Source organism: Lipophrys pholis, assembly GCF_963383615.2.
Source record: "Lipophrys pholis genome assembly, chromosome: 8".
Lineage (NCBI taxonomy): Eukaryota > Metazoa > Chordata > Actinopteri > Blenniiformes > Blenniidae > Lipophrys > Lipophrys pholis.
Genome location: NC_137630.1, coordinates 22,567,061 through 22,586,985, shown reverse-complemented (window position 1 = coordinate 22,586,985; position 19,925 = coordinate 22,567,061). Strand labels below are relative to the sequence as shown.

Genomic DNA, 19,925 nt, shown 5'->3' with positions numbered 1-19,925 from the left:
TGTAGATCCACGTATTTGCATGGACATAATTTGCTAAACAAATGCACACAACAAAGGAAAAGCATCGACGAGGAGTGCGTTTTAGGAGGGGGGTGGACTGTCTCAAAGTGTGACCCACTGTGACAGATCGACCTCCACACTGCTGCTGCTGAGGAATCGACCCATCCAATTGCGCAGCTGCATGTCCCTCTTCTCTAAAAGCGATCGGCGCTGCAGCTGCATCAACACTGGACTTCCAGTTACCTCATCCACGGTGGTACTGGATCCCTGTCCTCCGGCTGCTGCAGCAGCTTGCACAGTGGGTTGAGGAGGAAGGAGAGTTGAACTACTCAGTTGCAAACAAAGTTCAGTCTCTTGCCAAACAATCAAGCTTAAAACAAGACATAAAAGAAGAAGAAAAATGTCCAAATGTTCTGTTGTGCTCTACAAATTAGTCTGAGAATTCTAGGAAAATACATAACCATGTTAACCCTTTTTAGTTTTGTAAATATTGCCTATAATGAGAGGTTTTATTGTATTAATATTTTACTTTTCAAATTTGAGAAGTAGGCAATCCATTGAAGATATATTTTATGGTATTGGTTGTCAAGATCTGGATGGATATTTCATTCTATATAATTTATTCTATTTTCCAGTTTTCTTTTTTATAACTTGGTGAATTGATTTTTTTTTATATACTGTATAACTTGGCCTAGCCATTTTATTTTTATTAATATTGGCAATAGTGAGAAGTGTTGATATTTGACATCCAATTAAGATAAATGTCATGTTTTGAGTTGTTACAATCTGATTAATATTCTTCTTCTTTTTTTTTTAGTACAGGCCTGTCAGAGTGTAATCCAATTACATTACAATTACACCGCCAACACATGCACACGCACCCACAAACACACCCTCGTGCTCGCGCCCCCGCCGCTACCACGTGCCCCCCTCACGTTCCTCCTCGGCCCCCTGTCTGCCCGTGTAGCCGCGGCCCTGCCCTCTCTCCTCCGGCTGCTGCTGCTGCAGCGGCTCTCTGACTCTGCGAGCGACGCAGCGACGACCGGACGGAGGAGCGAGATAACGCGTAAAAGACGCAATGGCGGCGGAGTGTTTCTAGAAGACAGGAGACAAGAAAACGGTGTGTGGGGAGGATTTCAGGGGCGTACAGCGGTCATGATCGGACGGGGACTGTGGATATGTAAGACCCGGCTCGGAAAGCGAGGGGGCAGGCTGGGGACGCTGCCCTTCTTCTGCACGGTGGTGGCATGCGCCGCGCTGCTGGCTCTGCTCTTTGTGGACTTCATCGAGTTATGGGTGACCTCCATGAGGATGAACACGGTGGTGGAGCAGCACGCGGGCATCATCCCTGCGCAGAGCGTCCCTCCTGCCAGACCCGAGGAGTTCCTGCTGATGCCCAGTCCGCTCGTGTGCCAGCGCGCCAAGCCCTACCTCATCGTCATGGTGGCCTCGGCCCCTGCCAATCAGAGGGCGCGCCAAGCCGTCAGGGACACCTGGGGTGGGGAGGTGGAGGTCAGAGGGCTGCGGGTCATGACCCTCTTCATGGTGGGGGTGCCCTCAGACCCCGGATTGGCTAAGCTGCTGATAGAAGAGGCCAGAGAGAAAGCAGACCTGATCCAGGGTCGTTTCATGGACACCTACTCCAACCTGACCCTGAAGACGCTGTCCCTGCTGGGCTGGACCCGCCGCTTCTGTCCGCAGGCTCACTTCATGGCTAAAGTGGACGATGATGTCCTGTTCAACCCCAGCGCCCTGCTGCACTTCCTGAACAAGAGCCGCAACCCTTACGAACAGGGAGACTTGTATCTCGGCCGGGTGCACCTTCGGGTGGCTCCGGACCGAGACCCAGACAGCAAGCACTACCTCCCCACCGGGGCCTACCCTCACTCTGTCTTTCCAGACTATTGTAGTGGTACGGCCTACATCCTGTCCCGCTCTGCACTGCTAAAAATCTCCCTGGCAGCGTCAGCATCACCTCTGTCCACACCTCTGCCTCCCGAGGACGTGTTCGTCGGCCTGTGTGCCCGGACCGCTGGAGTGCTGCCCTCGCACTGCCCTCTCTTTTCCGGGGGTCCAGCTGTGCCATATGGACGCTGCTGCTATCAGGCCATGGTGTCCATCCACTACATCCCTCCCAGGGAGATGCTGCACTACTGGGCCGACGTGCATTCATCGCCACCTTGCTCCTGGCTGAGTGTTCGAGCTTCTTTAGGGATGTGCAAAGTCAGGGCGATGCTGGGCGACGCTCTGGGCCTGAAACAAGGATTATGATGCTTTTATTGTGATGGGAAAGTGGACGTACTGACCCTACGCCTCGCTTCAGTACTGTGAACAGCACAAGTGCTCTTCAGGCTGTGAAGTTATTACTTTATGCGCTGGAAATATTTCACTTTATTTTTTATAAACATCTTAATCTATCTATTTGTTTAGTTTTTTTGGTTTAGTTTAGTTGTTTTTGCAGAAAAGGGACTGAGCGCCAGAAGAGTAATCTTGAACCTGACTGGACCTTAACCCCATTTTATGACACAGACACAAACTATTGCTGTAGAACAAGCATGCTGATATACACCAAGGGAAGACAGCAGCTTATGTTAATAACGCACATTGGATAATGTTATCTGACATTTTAAGGCTGCTATACTTACATACAGTTTGCCACAAAGTACCTCAATAAGATGCATGTCCCAAAACAAAATTACAGTAGGTGTCAAATCACAGGCTTTATATACTCCAGTAGGAAAGAATTATTAGTTAATCAGTGACTGACTTTGTTCAATCTACTTTCTGGAATATAATTATTTAATTCAAAACAATAACTTCATATTGTTAAAACAAAACGAAACAAAAAACATGGTGTGCAGCTACAGTTGAGAGGAAACTGCAGCAGCAGAAGTTGATTTTCTCTGCTTGGAGACAGGTTATGAATTTCAATGTCGCACAAATAAAACTGATCCTGAAACTGATGTGAAACAGTGATAATGATATTTATACTTGTGTTTTTCCTGAAATAGTGAAACTAAACATGTGTGAATGACGGCTTTGCACCAAAGTGTGTATACTGAGTTTAGTGTCTGGTACACCAGGCTGCAGTGACACACACTTCAAAAGATCGTTGACATTTTATTCACCATAATGACCCCGAGCTGTTTGCTTCCTCCAGAGTCTGCAGAGTGAAATTCAGTGTGTTTACAATCAGGAAATGCAGAATGACAACAGCAAATGGGTTTGGAAACAACTGCAGGTCTTCTTTGTTTCAAAGTATAACCTGTTTTTTCTCTTTTACTAATTGAACATCGTGAACTACCTGAGAACAAGCAAGAGGAAGAGTAAACACATTGGGGGGTGTTTAGTCTATAGACAGAAATGCAGATATTGGTAAACTGTTGCCCTTCTGTTTCCTTGAATTTTTTAAGAGGTCTACATGATTCATATTTGTTCTTTTTAATCTACCGAAACAAGATAATAAAAGATAAATGCACACAACAACAAATCCGAGTCATGTTTTCCTATTGTACCGTTTACTGTACAAACTGGTCTCGAGCTAGTTTTTATCTTATGTTTGATTTTTTTTTTTTAAATATCTTTAAAAAGATCCTAGTGATATATTTGTTTACAGGTGACTGGTATGACAGTGATTGGCCATAGAATAATTTTTTTTTAGGAAAATAATTAGCAGTTTTTTTAACCATTGAATTACCACAGTATTATCTAAGGTTATCTCAACTTTACATTTAATGACACCTGTATGCCATTAAAGTTCATATTAACATTCAAGTTTGATGAAAAGCATTATACTAGCTAAAAGGTTTAATAGTTTCTAACTTAAGTATCAAAGGTACATGAACATCTAAAAGGAAAAAATCTAACGTTATTTAAAGTTTTACTATATGTTTGATTTGCAAGAAAAAATATCTTTAAAATGAATTACTATAAACATTTTGGTTGAAAACTTGCCATAGATCTTTGTGTAGTTTTAGGTGTGCTTTGCTCATCTCAGTTTTACTTAGTTTATATTTGATGTCTTTAGCTTTAGCTTCAATCAGGTAAAGAAGAAAAATGCTTTGCCAGCAGCTCTCATCTGAATGGTTCATTTCGTTCATTTGAAATAAACGGTAGGAAATGCAGAAGCTACCAAACACAGCTTGATAAAGAGTGAATTAGAGGAATAACAGTTTGAATTCACAGCATCATTATCATGTTGTTTATTTTTTAAACATATTTATAGAAAAGCATGAGACTCAGTTTGACTTTCTGTCCAAAAGTCAAGCACTTTCTAAAAATGTGTTCACTGTGAAACCAAAAAATGAAAAAAAAAAAAAAAAAAAAGCACAAATTTAGCCAGCATTACTGTCCACTGTGGCACCTCACATTAGTTTCCCATTATGCCAGGAAGAGCTTCAGGCTACAGACGTTCAATAATCCTGCAACGTGACGGCACTCCGCACTGATTAGATGAACTGATGTCCATCAGAATGTGAGATATCATTTTCTGACTGCACCCAGTGTTCAACTTGGTTTGTTCTTTTCCCTTACTGGAGTAATTTCCAAACAATGTGTTCCTCTATGTGGGGCTCAAAGGTCACTCCCATGAGCTGTCGCTGGTTTCCGCTGCACAAAGGGTTCCCGTTTTCTACTTCTTGAATCTTTCCAGAGCAGATTTCTGGTTAGATAGAACCGCCTTCTTCTTCTCCATCGCCTTTCTCTCTTTCTCCATCTTCAATTTGTCCTCCACAGTCTTCCTGATGTCATCCTTAGGGGGCAAACAAGTTAAGATGGATCAGTCAAATGTGTTCAAGATGGCGGCGCACACCAGAGCAGTGACAATCAGGCACGGTTCGGTCATAACAGTTTCATCAGGAGTGAAAGCCACGTTAGGCACGCTGTGACGCTCTGGAGGCAAAAGGAAGAGATGTGCACGGAAGCAGAAGTAGGGCAAGCGAGTCGGCCATGTGGAAGGTCATCAAGAGCATCACAGAATATAATACCGGGGACACACCATGCCAAAGAGTTCTCTGTCTGCCCGACGCTCTAAACAGGTTCTGTGTCAAAATCAGTACGATTAAATCAAATGTTCAAGCAGAACTCTGGACCACTTACCCGTTGGTCCTCGTGGGCCACTTGCTTCTTGCGTCGTTCAACAGCGCCGGAAGAGCTACGCCCCTTTTTCTTGAACTTTGGAACAAACCTTTCTTTAGCGAGCGGGTCATAACCCTGAAAGAGAATAGGACCCGTTTTTAGTTTGGGGTCCGCCTGCTGGGAATTCAAATTGTGCCAATTTGTAGCTTGAATAGAATTTAAAGAGAAGGTGCTTTGTGCATTCTGACCAGCGCTTGAACCCTGTCCTGATGTCTTTGCTCGAAGGTGGCGTGGTCGACTTGTCCTAGCTCTGTGGGGTCCAGGCTGATTAGCTCTGGCTGGACCTTCTCCAGCAGGGCTTTGACCTCCCACTCCTGCCTCTGCTTGGCACTGCGGAACGGATTTGCATCCAGGCCATCAAAGTTGGGCTCTCCCGCACCTGTGAACGGAAATGGAGGACAAAAGTTTGAACTTGTTCGGAGCAACACTTGTGCCGCTCTTCCAGAAGACCGACATGTCATTTAAATCCACGAACTTCAGAAAGAAAGGTAAAATGAAGTGCAGACAGACTGCAAACAATAACAGATTGACAAATGCAAGCATGTGGCCGGTCGAACAAAGCAAATATTTGGTGTAGTGAGCTACCATGTTTTTCTTAGTCCCCTAGGAAACTGGTCCACATGAAGCTGAACCACATTATTTGTCAAGCTGTCTATTTTGGCCATGACTTTTTTCGTTTGCACATCCTTTGTGAATGACACTCTTTAAATGTGATGGTACTCGGTGAAGCTGAGTCTGACCTGGTATGAGCATGCTGGTAAAACCTTCGCCGTGTCCAACTCCAAGGACATCCTCAAAGGGACAGAAGTGAAGCCCCCAAACTGCCCCCGGAGCTCGGTGAGCTATGTAGGGTTTAGTCACTGGAGCGCTCCACACATCCCTGTACACCTGCAGAGACACAATTTTACAGATTTACATGGAGGGAAGCCTTCACGGACATGTAAATCACTGTTTTTACTTTGAAAATGAATGGATAACACATTACGAAGGCTTCAAAGTGTTATGATGGGTATTCTCTGTGCTGTAATATGATAAAGCATTATGTTGCAAAGCACTTCTGGATGCAGCTGCACAAACAGGCATATCTGTGTGTATGCAATCAGAAACGTAACTAGCAGAGCATGCCAGGACCCAATCAGACCGATCAGAGCCGCGGTTACAACTGTAACTGAGGAGCAAGTTGACATCTTTTCTAAATATGTGCAAAGTTAACTTCATTAACCGTTGTGGGAGTGCAGTAAATTGAACCAGTTGTGCGGACGAAGCATCTCCCTGAAGCCATCATTGTGCTGAACTCCTGCGGTTGAGAAGCACCGCACTGCAGGTTCAGATAACAAGCGGCTGCTGTTATCAAATCTCAGCCTGAGATCTCCAAGACAAAGTGTCCAGCACAGGCAAAGCTAAAGTCCAAGCACCTAATCTTTCCTCCAGATGAACAATTAGCTGCTACAGCAATATGGTGCAATAAACATATATAAATACAATAAACATGTGAAGCATTGAATCATTTCTACTGTGTGCATGCTCCTCAGTATGAAACCATTACATGTGACACTACATGTAAACCTTTTGAAGGATTAGTAGAAGTAGAACAGTGAGACTATAATACTCAACTTTGAGCTAAAACTGCCAAACGCTAACACGGGGGAAAACAGGTATATAAAAGACAACAATTGAAGTTACAATACTATCAAAGGAGATATAGGCAACTTTGATCACAATGAGGGTGACAAAAAACAAACAAAAAACCCTGCTAAATTTACTCAACAAGAACAAATTTGATATTTATTCAATCTTAAAATAAACTCATTTGCAGTAGGGCTGCAACAACGAATAGATAAAATTTGTTTATTAAAAGTGTTGGCAGAGAATTTCATTATCAATTCGTTGTGTCGCCACTCCCCATGTTGAGGAGCCGTTTACGTCACCTTCGGAGCTTTATCAATGCTGGCCAACTGAAATAAAGTTTAAAAACAGAGCCTCAACCTGCAGGGCGAGGTTGAACGGACCGAGGCGGAGGAGGTACAGTAGAACCTATAAGGAGCGACACGATGTACTGGACACGTATTTACCTGTTAACACACCTGAATGAGGACAACCTGCCAACAGACAGCTTGTCCTGGTAAATTTCAAGCTTAGCGACACCGAAACGGCCAAAATACCTGGGTTGGACCCGATTGTTGGAATATTTAGACGTTGTGCCGTCAGGAGATTAGTTTTGAGATCTGAATCATTGCCGCTTCCCGCGGCACAGTGCTGCAGTGAAGCTCCTCTCCGTCAGTTTCACTTTCATTTAACAGCAGAGGACATAAGTCAGTGGGTCAAAACCGACCGGGAGGCTCCAATCTGGTCCCACCAAGCAAGGAGCTTATATAGGATTTATACAAGTTTTTTTTTATGTTTTTTTTTACATTTCACTGTATTTTGCAGCACAATATGTCATTAAAATTGAGTTTGTTAAGATTGTAATCATTTTCAGTACTGTTTGATCAAACAAAAATATAGCCGATTTCATCACGTACACTGTGACCTCAACAAAGAAAAACTTTGAAGCGTAAAATTAAAGGTTATTATAGCAATATTTTATCAGTCTGGCCCATATATTTGGTGTTTGGCTTGTTCAATATAAACTGGTCCTACAATTTGAGATGTTTTGTTGTTGTTTTTTTTATCCGATTCATGGAAAAAAAAGATTTGACAATTAATCGATTATCAAAATAATCCTTAGTTGCAGCCCTAATTTGCAGTACTTCAAATTGATGTCTGGTTCAAATCTTCTCTACCCACATCCTCATTAAAGTGATGCTAGAAGATAATTACAATTAAAACCAGAATAATTCCTAAGTAAGTGGTCCTCGATATGCGACGTTTTAGACACATCTGCATCTTTTTCTATTTTAAAAAATATTGTTACTATTATTCAATTTGATAACGTGATTAATTTTCTCTCTGGAGTCATTGAAAACCAAATAACTTGTTTTATGATTTTGTTTTTTCTACTTTATATTTGCATATTTGTATGATTACACTCCTGAATATTACATCAATATTTTCCATTATTGCTTCCATTAATATTTAATGATCTCACATACTGTTTTTCTGACTTCCCGGCTGTGCTTCTCTTTGTCTGGATCCATAGAGAAGAAATGGACTATTTTCTTACTTGTTGAAACTCACTTCATGACTCTGGCAAATAAAGCAGGTCGCCGCCATTTTGTCAAACAACCTGCGCTGTAACAGCAGTTTGTTCTGGGCCAATGATTTCCAGCATTAACAGGAAGGGTTTCACAACCTCAGCTCACACAAACATGTGCTCAGCTCACTTTGCTACTGCCAGAGTATATTGACTACATTGATAAGTTTCTTTGGTAATTTATTTAGTTTAGTTACAACCATTTAAATAGATTGAAGTACATTCAGCTTTCAGCATGTAAACATCATTGACACCCTTAAGACTTCTTTTATGTACACAAAAAGCCTATTTCTCTCAAATACTGTATATAAATTTGTCTAAATCTGTGCAAGTGAGCACTTCTCCTTAGCAGAGATAATCCCTCCACCTCACAGGTGTGATGTAAAGACGCTGATTAGACGGCAGAGGACGCGATGAAGAGATAAAAGCAGAATAGTGATGAGGATGGAGCAGTGACACCACGATAGGGTGTCTCCAGTGTAGATCTGGAGGATACATCAATATTCACAATATGTCAAGATTTTACAATCTATCACATGCATGCCTCCAATGAGTGAGAGGAAACGGGACTAAAGGGAGAAACCCCACATAGGCATGTAGAGAACATGCAAACTCCACACAGAAAGGCCCAGCCTGGATTCAAACCCCTTGTGTGACACAGAGAGCATTTCTTTACGAGCAAATTCATCTGGAGCGCATTATCAGATCTATAGTATAAAGGTGTTTATTTTTAACATCATGTCATCAACGTCATGCATAGTGTCACATTTCTTTGTTTCTATCTTACTTTTGACTGAGCTTCTTACAGTTTTCCACTGAAGAAAGGAGAAAAAAAATTTCTGCTGAAGGTGAACAACACCTCTCAAAACCACAACTCCAACGGTCAACATCCCCACTTCCTGTGTGCGGGGATTGTTTTTCACTGACAAATCAATATTGCTGCAGTATGAATGTGACACCGACCTGAATAATGTCTGCGGTGGCAGCAGACAGAAGTCCCCTCTGACTCAAAGACAAACAGGAAGCTCCCGCAGGAAGGAAGTACGACCTGAGAGGTTTGAAGGAACGGACATCATAGACCTTGAGCTTTTTGTCCATGCCCGATGTCACCATGTATCTGCAAAAGAGACAAAGGTCATTACACACTCCACTCCAATTGTCACCTCAGAAACAGTAAATAATGTATTTCACCCTGGAGGAGGCAATCTGAGGCCTTCACAGTGTAATAACATTTTCTAGGCTTGAGCTTTCGAAAAAGGAAAGAATTGGGAAACAGTTTGCCAACTGTCTTAAATATATATTCAAGTTCCTCCTCTACACCTAAAAAAGCAAAGAAAAAGCCAACTCGCCTTTACACTCACAGTCTAAGTACAGTAGATCAGAAATAAATGATGTTGTGTCTATGCAAGCGACAGATGAATAAATGTAGTATTACTCAACATAACTGTTCAACGGTTATTGTTTGTTTTTAATCTTCACAAGATGCAACAATAAGAAAGCATTAAAAACAAAGGCGTCTACAAATAGATTAAGCTCATTTGTTTATCATTCTAATCACAAAAATAAACACTGAAAGAAATATTTGAAACAGTCTTCCAGCTGAAACATATACGAAACAAGATTTCCAAACTTTCTGCCTCGATAAGTTCGGTAAAAGACCCCGCGGGTATCGTGCGGTGTGCCCATTGATCAGCTCTGCTTAAAACATGTTGGCGCTGAGACGGATGCCTTGAGTGCATTTCTTTCTCTGTCAAACAGGAAATTCAACCAAAAAAAACGTGGGAAAGTAAGCACATTTTTCACTTTAATAGATTTATAGTCGTAAGTAGTACAAAATGAAGAGGTGTGTGCGTGTTGAGAAGCGCCTCCCATTTCAAACCCTCCAGCGGTCTGCGCCCAGGAGTTTTGCTCTAGTGATGGCTGACTTTGCGTTTGGTTTCCTCACAGAAGCATTCTTATATTAAATAAACATACGGTACTTGTTTGAGTCATAACTCTCCCGACATTCTTGCTTGTGTTTGTGGAGGATCAGTTCACAGTGGCCAGAGGTTGATCGAGTCCGTGCCGCACAGATGTGAAGCATTTCTCAATAACTGTGGTTGTGCAACCAAACAGTACGAGTCACAGGAATGCTGAATTGTAAATATTTCTCAATTTCACAATAAATATTCAAGGTTGTAAAGAAAAATGCAGACTGTGCTATTTGTTTAAACTTTACACTCTTCTTCATGTTTTGATTTAGAATATAATGTGCAGTGTTCAAGCCGAGCGTAAGCGCAAGCGTTTAAATTGCAGGGAGCGTTAAGATCGGAGACCAAATGTCGACAGCCAGTGTGAAAAAAATGTAACAGTGAAAGGAAGTAACCTAAATAAAAGGTATGCGACAAAATTGTTTATATAGTGTCTAGGGATCGTGTATGAACGCCGTCCTTAAGGGGGTATTATTATTATTATTATTATTATAATTAATGTTGTAATAATACTAGTGCTGTCAAAAATAACGGTTTAATTTAATTAATTGATTTGAAACGTTTAATTTGTTAAACGTTAACGTAATTAACGCAGTTTTGTTTACTTCCTTTTTTTATATTTCTTTTAAACTCCCTTACCAGAGCAGCACCACCACTACAGAGCAGCAGAATACAGAGTGGAGTAATATTAAGGCCGAAAGTTTCACTTTAGAAAGAAATGTGCACTGTCGCACAGGTGTGTCTTTGGGTAATCACTTTGATGAACAGTCGACTAAATGTTGAATTCAACCGGTTTATAACATTAACAAATGTGTGTAGAGGTGAAGAGATGATGTTCTTCTCTCCTTGGCTTGTGGAACTGTTTGGGTCTCAAACACAAGTCTATGTGCCGTTAAAAGAGAACACGAGCCACGACACAGTTGTGTCACGAATTGATTGCGTGATAGTAAATGTTCTCCATTTTGTTTGATATAGAATTGAAGAAAATCTTGCACTTTCCTGGCTGACCTCAGTGCTGACCCCCCCCCCCCCCCCCCCCCTCTCTCGTTCATGTAACAAGTTCACAACTTTGTTTCTAAAATTATAAAAATTGACCTGCACTCTAACAAAACCCAGACTTGTTAGATGTTTATTATTATTATTATTTTGCTAATCTTGGAGAGAAACAGTTTCACACAAAGCTACAAGCATGTAATAAAAAGTCATTTTCCCTGAATAAATATCCATTACAAGCTTCAGTCTTCAGTAGAAAAACAATGGGATTAATTGCAATTAATTATAGAAAATTGTGCAGTTAATTAGTTTATTTTTTTTAATCGATTGACATCACTAAATAATACTCATTTCAACACTATATTTGTCAGTACGGATACACCAGCTTAATCTCTGGCAATGGCACAGATCATGATTTAATTTGTATCATAGTTTTGAGTCACAAACTAAATCATCCAAATACACGTTTTGGGAACAACATGTGTGGACTTAGTGCAAAACAAACAAGGACACCAGACGTCTTTGTATTCAATCATTGTTGATCTAACTGAAGGCTCATGAGCAGCTTTGATCCTGTATCTGTATCACTATAGAATATTGAAGAGTCCGTTTAAACAATGTAAACAAGAAAAATGTACTTAAGACAAACAGTAACTTGACATAAGTACGAACACGGTATACAGATAGGGTGTTTCTTTCCACCTCTGCATTAAACTGAGAGAAAAGCAAACAGCACGCGCACAACTTTAGTGAACGTGAATGCTTCTGCCCATGTCAGTGAGAACATGGCCTTTGTTTACCAGGCGGCAGCTGAAACAACATATTGTTACTCATTACATGACATAAAACAAAGTGAAACATTAACAATGTGAAGGCAGACCATGGTTAACAATCAACTCTCCAAAGAAACGTACACGTGCAACACCTACAGCACATACATCTGAATATAAATGTACATTTTAAATCCTTCCATAATGATTCCATAATATCCTGTATCTATCAGTTGTGGTATGAAACCTAGTGCGGTGTCTACTCATCATGTCTCTGGATTTGAAAACTTTTTTTTTTTTGTTTCGGGAAACTGAGGCTGATTTGGGGTGGCTGTCACACCATTACACAAAATAAATTTGCTTTTACTCAAAATATGCATTCAACATGTATTTGCGTTCAAGACCAGCTTGATGTTTTGTTATTTTATAATGTGCTATTACAGAACTCATTATTTCCCCCAAAAAATAGAAGGGAACATGAACTCCCTCAACTTGAATCCCACCAATGTCCCAGTGGACGCCCTTCCTTCTGGGATTCAAACCAAACACTTAAGTTTAAAACTTGACTGAAAAGCACTAAAAATCATTATCTTGATAAACAGTGCTGAACACGTGTGTTTTGGTGATTACTGTTCGAGGGATCTGATCTTATGAATGAGGCTCTGAAAAAGCATCCTTGACTCCAAAATCCACAGTTGAGGTGAGCACCCCGGGTCAGAGTCCCACATGGTTTCCACTTGTGAGGAGTGGCGGCACATTGGAGTGTTTAGGCAGGAAAACGTTGGAAACACGCAGGACTGTGGTTTTCCCCGGACCAGGACTGCCCACATTATTTCAACAAACTGAACAATACGCAATAACAAAACACGTTCAGAAACTTGCAATAATCTGTTTTATCCACTGAAGCCCCTCCTGCATTGTTCTTTAAAGAGAAACCATTAAATTTAGAGCAGTCTTACTGGCCTTCTCACCACACTATGCAAGTAATCCAGTCATATCATCGGGAGAATGTGCGTGTGTTCAAAGGTTATCTGTGCGAGTGTGTCAGGAGAAGAATAATTGAAATACACTTCCAGCTGAAGCCTCCATACTACTGACAAAGGGCCTCCGTTCAAACATCTGGAAAACATCACCGGGACCTTTTTATTCAGCTCAGCATCTGCTGCTATTTTCCATGGCATGTAACCAAGAACTGATCCGTGCTGCATTCATGACTTAAGCCGTTATGAATTTCAATGCTTCTCACACTCTTTGCTTGACGTAAACACCGGTTAATTTTCTTTTCTTTTGCAGTGAAACCAATCAGTTTTCCCTGCGCTGTACTTTGTTTTTATTGAATATACAATAATAGCACACAACTTCAGGAGATGCTTTTCATTACAATAATCTGTTTTCTAATTGTAACATGCTATTTTACCTGACAACATGCATCCCAATCTGTACATGAATACACCCACCCTTTCCAAATGTTGTCATTTCTAGACAGTCCCAGAAGTTGTGCATAATATCCCCCACTGGTCCAAATCCCCTCCAGCACAGATCAGAAGTAGAACTGCATTTTGAGGTGATGGATGGGGTGTTAAAGTAAACATTTCGAATTTCCTGCCAAACTCCCTCCACGTTGGACTGTTTGTTAGTTTATGTTCCTCTTTAAATGTTTCCTCTCATTTTATTCCTTCATTATGACAAAGGGTTAAAGACACCATTTGTCTTTAACCCTCATGTTGTCATCATCAGAATCATGTTGCAATGCATTACACACTTTTTAAAGAACAGCTGTCTTTGTATCTTTTTCTGTAAAAGACATAACTACTTCCTCTGTTTCTGAGGGGGCTCTGCATATGTTACCCCATTCCTTATGATTCCGTAGATCGCCTTAATTGTAAGAATTTATAAAAATCTTGTCCAGGGAAGCTGAGCTCATTCCGAACTTGTTCAAAGGACTTCTTGTCGTGTCCTGTAAACACGTGTGCTATATGAGTCAGTCCCTCGTTTGCCCACTTGCTGTATCTTGTATCCATAGTGGAGGGTACAAACTCTGGATCTGCGCTGCACTTTTAGTACTTTGATAAAAAAAAGAAAATGAGATACAGAAGAGTTTGTTGTTATTCTTTTCTTGTCATAAATCAAAGGGTTACACAGCCGTTACCTTTCAGGGAGTAGATAGTGCTTGGTAAAATTCCATTCAAAGAAAGCTTGTCTTATCTGTACTTTAGGTTGTATAGTTAATATGATGGTTGCAGTGGCTTTATCTGATGCATGTCGTGCAAGAAAGGTATATGACTGTGATGGGAAAGGTCAACAGGAGGAATGGAAAACGCTTCCTGCTGTAATGAGAATCTAAATAAACCTTGAAATTCAGGCATGACCTTTGTTTTTACACTTTTGTTATGACAGGAGAGTTGGACTTCGGCTCTCATAAATCATTTTTGCACTTGTGAAATAGTCTAAAGTTTAAACTCTCCGGTCAAAGTGGAACTTTACTGCCATCTGCTGGTTTTACAAAGGATGGCCCAACGTGGAAGGTTCAGTCGTAACTTGATTTCTTTCAGGGGCCTCATGTAGAAGCTATCAAAACATTTATTCTATTAAATTTTGCGGTTCTTTTGGTGCTGCGAACACGATTTACACAGATACATATTCATATATAAAGAAATATAAAAAGTGATAATATGGGGAAAATAAATTCTTATTCTTGAAGTTGGTTTCCCATTGGAAGGTGTGTCAACTTCCGAAATCACAATGTGGGAAACAGACTTCAAGTCATCACTGTAACTGAGGTTGTGAAGATAAATGAGGACTAATGGTATCCATCGAATGGGACAGTCGCAGTGAAGAACATGGAGCGATCACACGTTTTGTCTGATTATTTACAAATTCATGTCCACATTCCAGCTATAATGGACTGTACTGGACACTGGTTTTATTGAAAGTTATACAATTATATAGTATATTATTATATATGTTGTACAATGTTTTGTCTACGATGAAGCAAATTTGTGACTTCATTGTCATTAGTCCACGTTGATATTGAACATTTTCCATTTTCAGAATAAATGTTCCAGGGACATTCATCTTAGTACAGATGGAGATTTTGAAGATGGGCGTGCACCAGAGGATTCAATGGTTTTTAAGTGGGCCTTGGCATTCTGGACTTGGGGAATGGCTGCTTGAGCCTTGCAGCGGGAAGTAGCGACTTTGAACTCTGCCTGTAGGTGTGAATGTGAGAGACGGATATGAAATGACTTACGTGCCCGTCTTGTCCACGGCGATTGATCGCACGCCGCCTTGGTGACAGAGCATCTTGACGAGCGCTTCTTTCTGGTTGGGTGACCAGAGGGTCACCGTGCCGTTGGAGTGGCCCAGATGGATGACGGCATTGTGAGGGTTCTGGCACATCACATCAAGTCTGCCTGTCTTTGTGCAGATTGCTGTCACCTCCTTCCCCACAGACACGTCTAGGTACTGCAGGAAACCTGTTGCACTCTGAGGACAACATCAAAAAGAAAAGAAAAAAAAAACCTGGTGAGAAAAATATACGGTGAACAAGGCTTTAGAAAAGAGCAGGTTAATTCTTTGAATTTTATTTTTGATCCAGTTGGTTTAGTTTTTACCCTGTGCGCAAAAATACGTCAAAAAATGATTCAGCCTGAGTAGGTCAAACCAGAATTCAGCTGAACCCATGTAAAAACATTCCTTCTAAACTGCTTCGATCTTTATATTGTCTTCATATCAAATCCTTCTTCTTCTTTTTTTTCCTTAACTGTGTTTTTAAATAGAATTTCCCCAGTTCAAGTCTGAGCTTAGAGGTCCTAATGTGGGAAGTTTGCATATTCTCCCAGTGCACGCTTGAGGCTTTGTACCACATTCAAAAGAAACCAAAAATTAAGTTTAACTGGGACTCTACACGGTCCATGGGTGTGAACGTGAGTGTGTGTTATTGTATTTCTGATGAAGATACAAAGGACCCTGACAACTCACCGCTGTAGCCAACAAGAAGTGGTACGGGAGGAACTGCATACGGAGGACGTCGTTGAATTTACGGATGCAGTGAAGCTCAATTCCTTTGGAGTCATAGATGTACAGCCATTTCTTCTGAGCTACTGCGTACATCGCCTCACTATGAAGCCACCTACATAATTGAGATTGTGATTCAGTCGTTGGATGACAGCAAAACATGAATGGCAATGATAACTGTGTGGTGCAGGCAGCGCAGATAAACAACATACTTTACATCATTGACAGACTCCATCACATTTATTTCACACTTCAGCTGTTTGGACTGCCAGTCTATACAAGCCACATGGCCTCTCCGCCCACCAAGAAGCAGGTGGCTGTAACAAAGAACAAGTTGTGTAAAATTAAAAAAAACAGTCATACTTCTGTGATTCCCACAGTTACAAAACAGGGAATGAGACACAACCATTAACCGTAGCATGAAAGTTTTGTCACACACATCTGTTACTGTTTTACAGACTCTAAGGAGAGTTTAATACTGACCGTCCAGTTTTGCTGTAATCCACTCGATAGGGTCCAAACTGGGATAGTTTCAGATTGAAATACTGAGGAGGAGAAATGAGAAATGATTTTATTTAACATATCATATCAGCTTGTACTTTCATTCTTTTTGTTTTTGAACACAAAATACCAATAACAACTTTTTGTAAAGGAAAGCCCCTCAATAACAAACACACAGTCACACACTGTGTTTTCTAACTACTGTATTCAATAATGAATGAGCAACACAAGTAACAATTGTTCTTTTAGGGCAAAATTTGTACCCCACTCATGCAGGCCTGTCTGAGGGTTGTTAATGTTTATTGTTTAGAGCTTCAACCAACCAGCAGGAGATAAACAAGCAATATGATAAAACAACAGTGCAATAGGTCCCTCTAGGTGTTTTGCGGTCCTTCATCAACGGACAGTAAGAAAGTATAAAATAGATGTTTCTTTTCTGTACCTTTGTAGCAGATGTTATATCCACAGCCTCCGCAATGTCCTCCTGTGAGACCGTACACGTGTCCTCACCTTCATCTCCTTCAAGAAACCTGAGAGGGGAGAAACAGGACTTAACATGACATCTATCAATACTTCATTACTGCTCACCAAACCACTGTGACACAAAGTGGCCAAAAAGCAATTACCCAGCATCCTCCGGGAGCAGTAGGTCAAACCGGGCCGCTTGTTTCTGGGCAAATTTTGAGGTTTTCTCTGAATGAACGATGAGCCCCTTCAGCTTGTAATTCCTGCGGTTAGGCTGAAACAGGAAGAATAAAGACATAAATAGAGAAGAGATATTACCTTTTGGCCGCAGATTAGGTTACCAGTGATGGCAGCGCCATAGGAGAGAGTGAGTTTCTTACCCTTTTAATTGTATCTTTCCTCTTGAACTTCTGCACTCTGTCCTTTGGAATAGGAGCAGGTCCTGGGAAAGGGTCACTTTTCTGTCAGAAGAGAAACATTTATAAGAAAGGCTCAACAAGATGATGCAGGTGAGACACTATGAAAGCTAACTTAGCTGTTGATTCTGATGAATGAACTCACACAACTTTATATTGAATTGCAGAACACAAGGAATGTATGACGAAGCACACCTCACTAAGAAGCTTATTGACACTCTTCATATTCATGAGGATCGATATTCAGCTTGATATTTCAAGGAATAAGTACGAGACATGGCAATGCCCGTGACAAATAATGGTTTTATAACAAACACTATTATTCCTGATTATGTCATTTCTGTACTCCTCGGGGAATAAAAGTTTATTATCTGCATGTAAGATTTTCTGGTTCTAAAGGCTTCTTCAGAGTGAGGAGATGCAGTCAGACATTCAGTACATGGATCTTGCGCCTCCGCCTTTTCCTTAATAATTATAAACAACATTTTACATTTGAGAAATTTTGAAAAAATTCAATGTAATTCCTCTACAGAAAATACTGCAGATCACTATAATTTTCCAGACAGGTAACATTTTAGAGTGGAACTTCCATTTAGATTATTAAACTAGATGTTGTCTGTCTATATCTTTCTTTCATCATCAAAATATTCATGTTTTCTAATGAGGATTTCTCTGTTTCAGAAAGGTGTTGATTCAAGTTCACAGTTAAGAGAAGATCTCAGCACCAAGGACAATTGTATTTACTTATTCAGCTTGCTGCTTCACATGTGATATTTCAGTATATTTAGCTTTGAACCGATATAACTGATAAAGTGAATGTGAATCAAACCGCCACTGACATTAGTGAGCAGGTTTCATGAGTAAGAAAATACTGCAAAATAGATAGATGGTCTTAAAACATGCAACTTTGAGCCAAATCAACAATGACTTACCCCTGAAATGAATTTCTTTCCTCCTCTCTCATCCCCGTCTTGCTTTCTCTTGACAGTTCGTGTTTTCTGCTTCTGTGTTTGTTTAGTATGTCCATCGTGTTTCTCCACTTTGTTTTCATCTCCACCCTCCGTCTGTGGCTCCTGCCAGTATCGAGCTGGGGGCTGACAGAGAGAAGTAGCGGTGAATTAACAGAACCAGGAAAAAAAATCACTTCATCAGAAAAGCGTGTTAACCAGAGGAATCTAAATTAACTCGTCCACATCAGCGCTGCTACAATTAGCTTCCAGAGTTAGCGACGGATACATCCACGTGACTTGGAGTCATTTTGTTTGAAAACAATTCATCTCTCCGTCTGACTTAAGATGTCAACAGCTTGGTTTATCAGCTGATAAACATCATTTATTCTCATTTACCTTCTTTTTTTCCCCCACGTGCACATCATTCACCGTTCCCTCGCCGGGGGCCGCCATCTTTGTTGTGTTCATTTGCACACTTCCTGTTACGTACTGATGACGACACATTTTATTTGATTGAAAAATAGTTAATAGTTGTTGTTAATAATAATAATAATAATAATAATAATAATAATAATAATAATAATAATAACAATACATACATACATACATACATACATACATACATACATACATACATACATACATACATACATACATAACTTAATTTGACATATTAATGTTTATTCATATATGTATGAATCTATTGTTGGTAACAAGTCACATGTTAACATAAAAACTAAACTAAACTGCATTAGCAGATGATAATAATTTAGTGGAGTGAAAGGAAGGAATTCAGCTTCAGGAACACATAAGGATTAGTTCAATTTTAATACAAAAAAGCAAAAACAAGAGTCACAGCAGTCAGTGGTTATTGTCTAGATTTCACTTCAATATCACTGTCAATGAAACGGTTTGAGTCCGGAGAGAACGACGTTAACAGAGCTATCGCGCCTTCATGTAGCTCACTCACTGGATGTTTGCAAGTTTGTTTGGATATTTGCGGCTCACTGTGGGTGTCTGAGTCTGAGAAGTGAGTCTTTCTCCCTCTTATGCTCCATTACATCCCGATAGAGATATAGGACAATCATTTAATAGTTTCTATGGGAGCCAGAAGCTACTTTTATTGAATTTTTGTGATTTTTAAATTGGTCACCTTTGATATATGGTGGCAAACATTTTAATATGAAGTATTGTTAATCTAATCAACAAACAATATATCACTGTTATTAATTAGTGGGTGTGCCCTTATCTTGAATTGTCAATGTTCATGATGACTGTGCACATACACAAGGTTTACTCCTTCATTTCCTCTTTTAATGACTCCCAAAATTCAGATTTTCAGGTTGCAGCCACTTTTATTTAACAAACCATCAAACTGTACAGTAAAGTTGAATGTGTTGTTCTTATTTCCTGCTTTGTAACAGCAAGTGTCTCTGGTTAATCCTTTTTTTTTTTTTTTTCATTTTCAAAGATGGTCAACAAAGCTCTCTGTGATTCTGCAGGAAAAGCCAGTT

General features: G+C 40.4%; 2 protein-coding genes across 2 annotated transcripts; one reads left to right on the top strand and one right to left on the bottom strand.

Annotated features, from left to right (window-relative positions):
- The first annotated feature begins 1,023 nt into the window (after positions 1-1,023).
- b3galt4 (UDP-Gal:betaGlcNAc beta 1,3-galactosyltransferase, polypeptide 4) lies at positions 1,024-3,132 on the top strand. The gene has a single exon (XM_080469249.1). The coding sequence runs from the start codon at positions 1,156-1,158 to the stop codon at positions 2,269-2,271; it is 1,116 nt and encodes a 371-aa protein (XP_080325375.1). The 5' UTR covers positions 1,024-1,155; the 3' UTR covers positions 2,272-3,132.
- wdr46 (WD repeat domain 46) lies at positions 3,103-18,886 on the bottom strand. The gene is made up of 14 exons (XM_080469247.1): positions 18,808-18,886; positions 18,394-18,555; positions 17,426-17,506; positions 17,207-17,319; positions 17,023-17,110; positions 16,563-16,624; positions 16,292-16,396; positions 16,044-16,194; positions 15,313-15,548; positions 9,293-9,446; positions 5,877-6,024; positions 5,325-5,515; positions 5,098-5,211; positions 3,103-4,750 (listed from the first exon to the last, which is right to left on the bottom strand). The coding sequence occupies exons 1-14, from the start codon at positions 18,877-18,879 to the stop codon at positions 4,631-4,633; spliced, it is 1,797 nt and encodes a 598-aa protein (XP_080325373.1). The 5' UTR covers positions 18,880-18,886; the 3' UTR covers positions 3,103-4,630.
- Between the last annotated feature and the right edge of the window lie 1,039 nt (positions 18,887-19,925).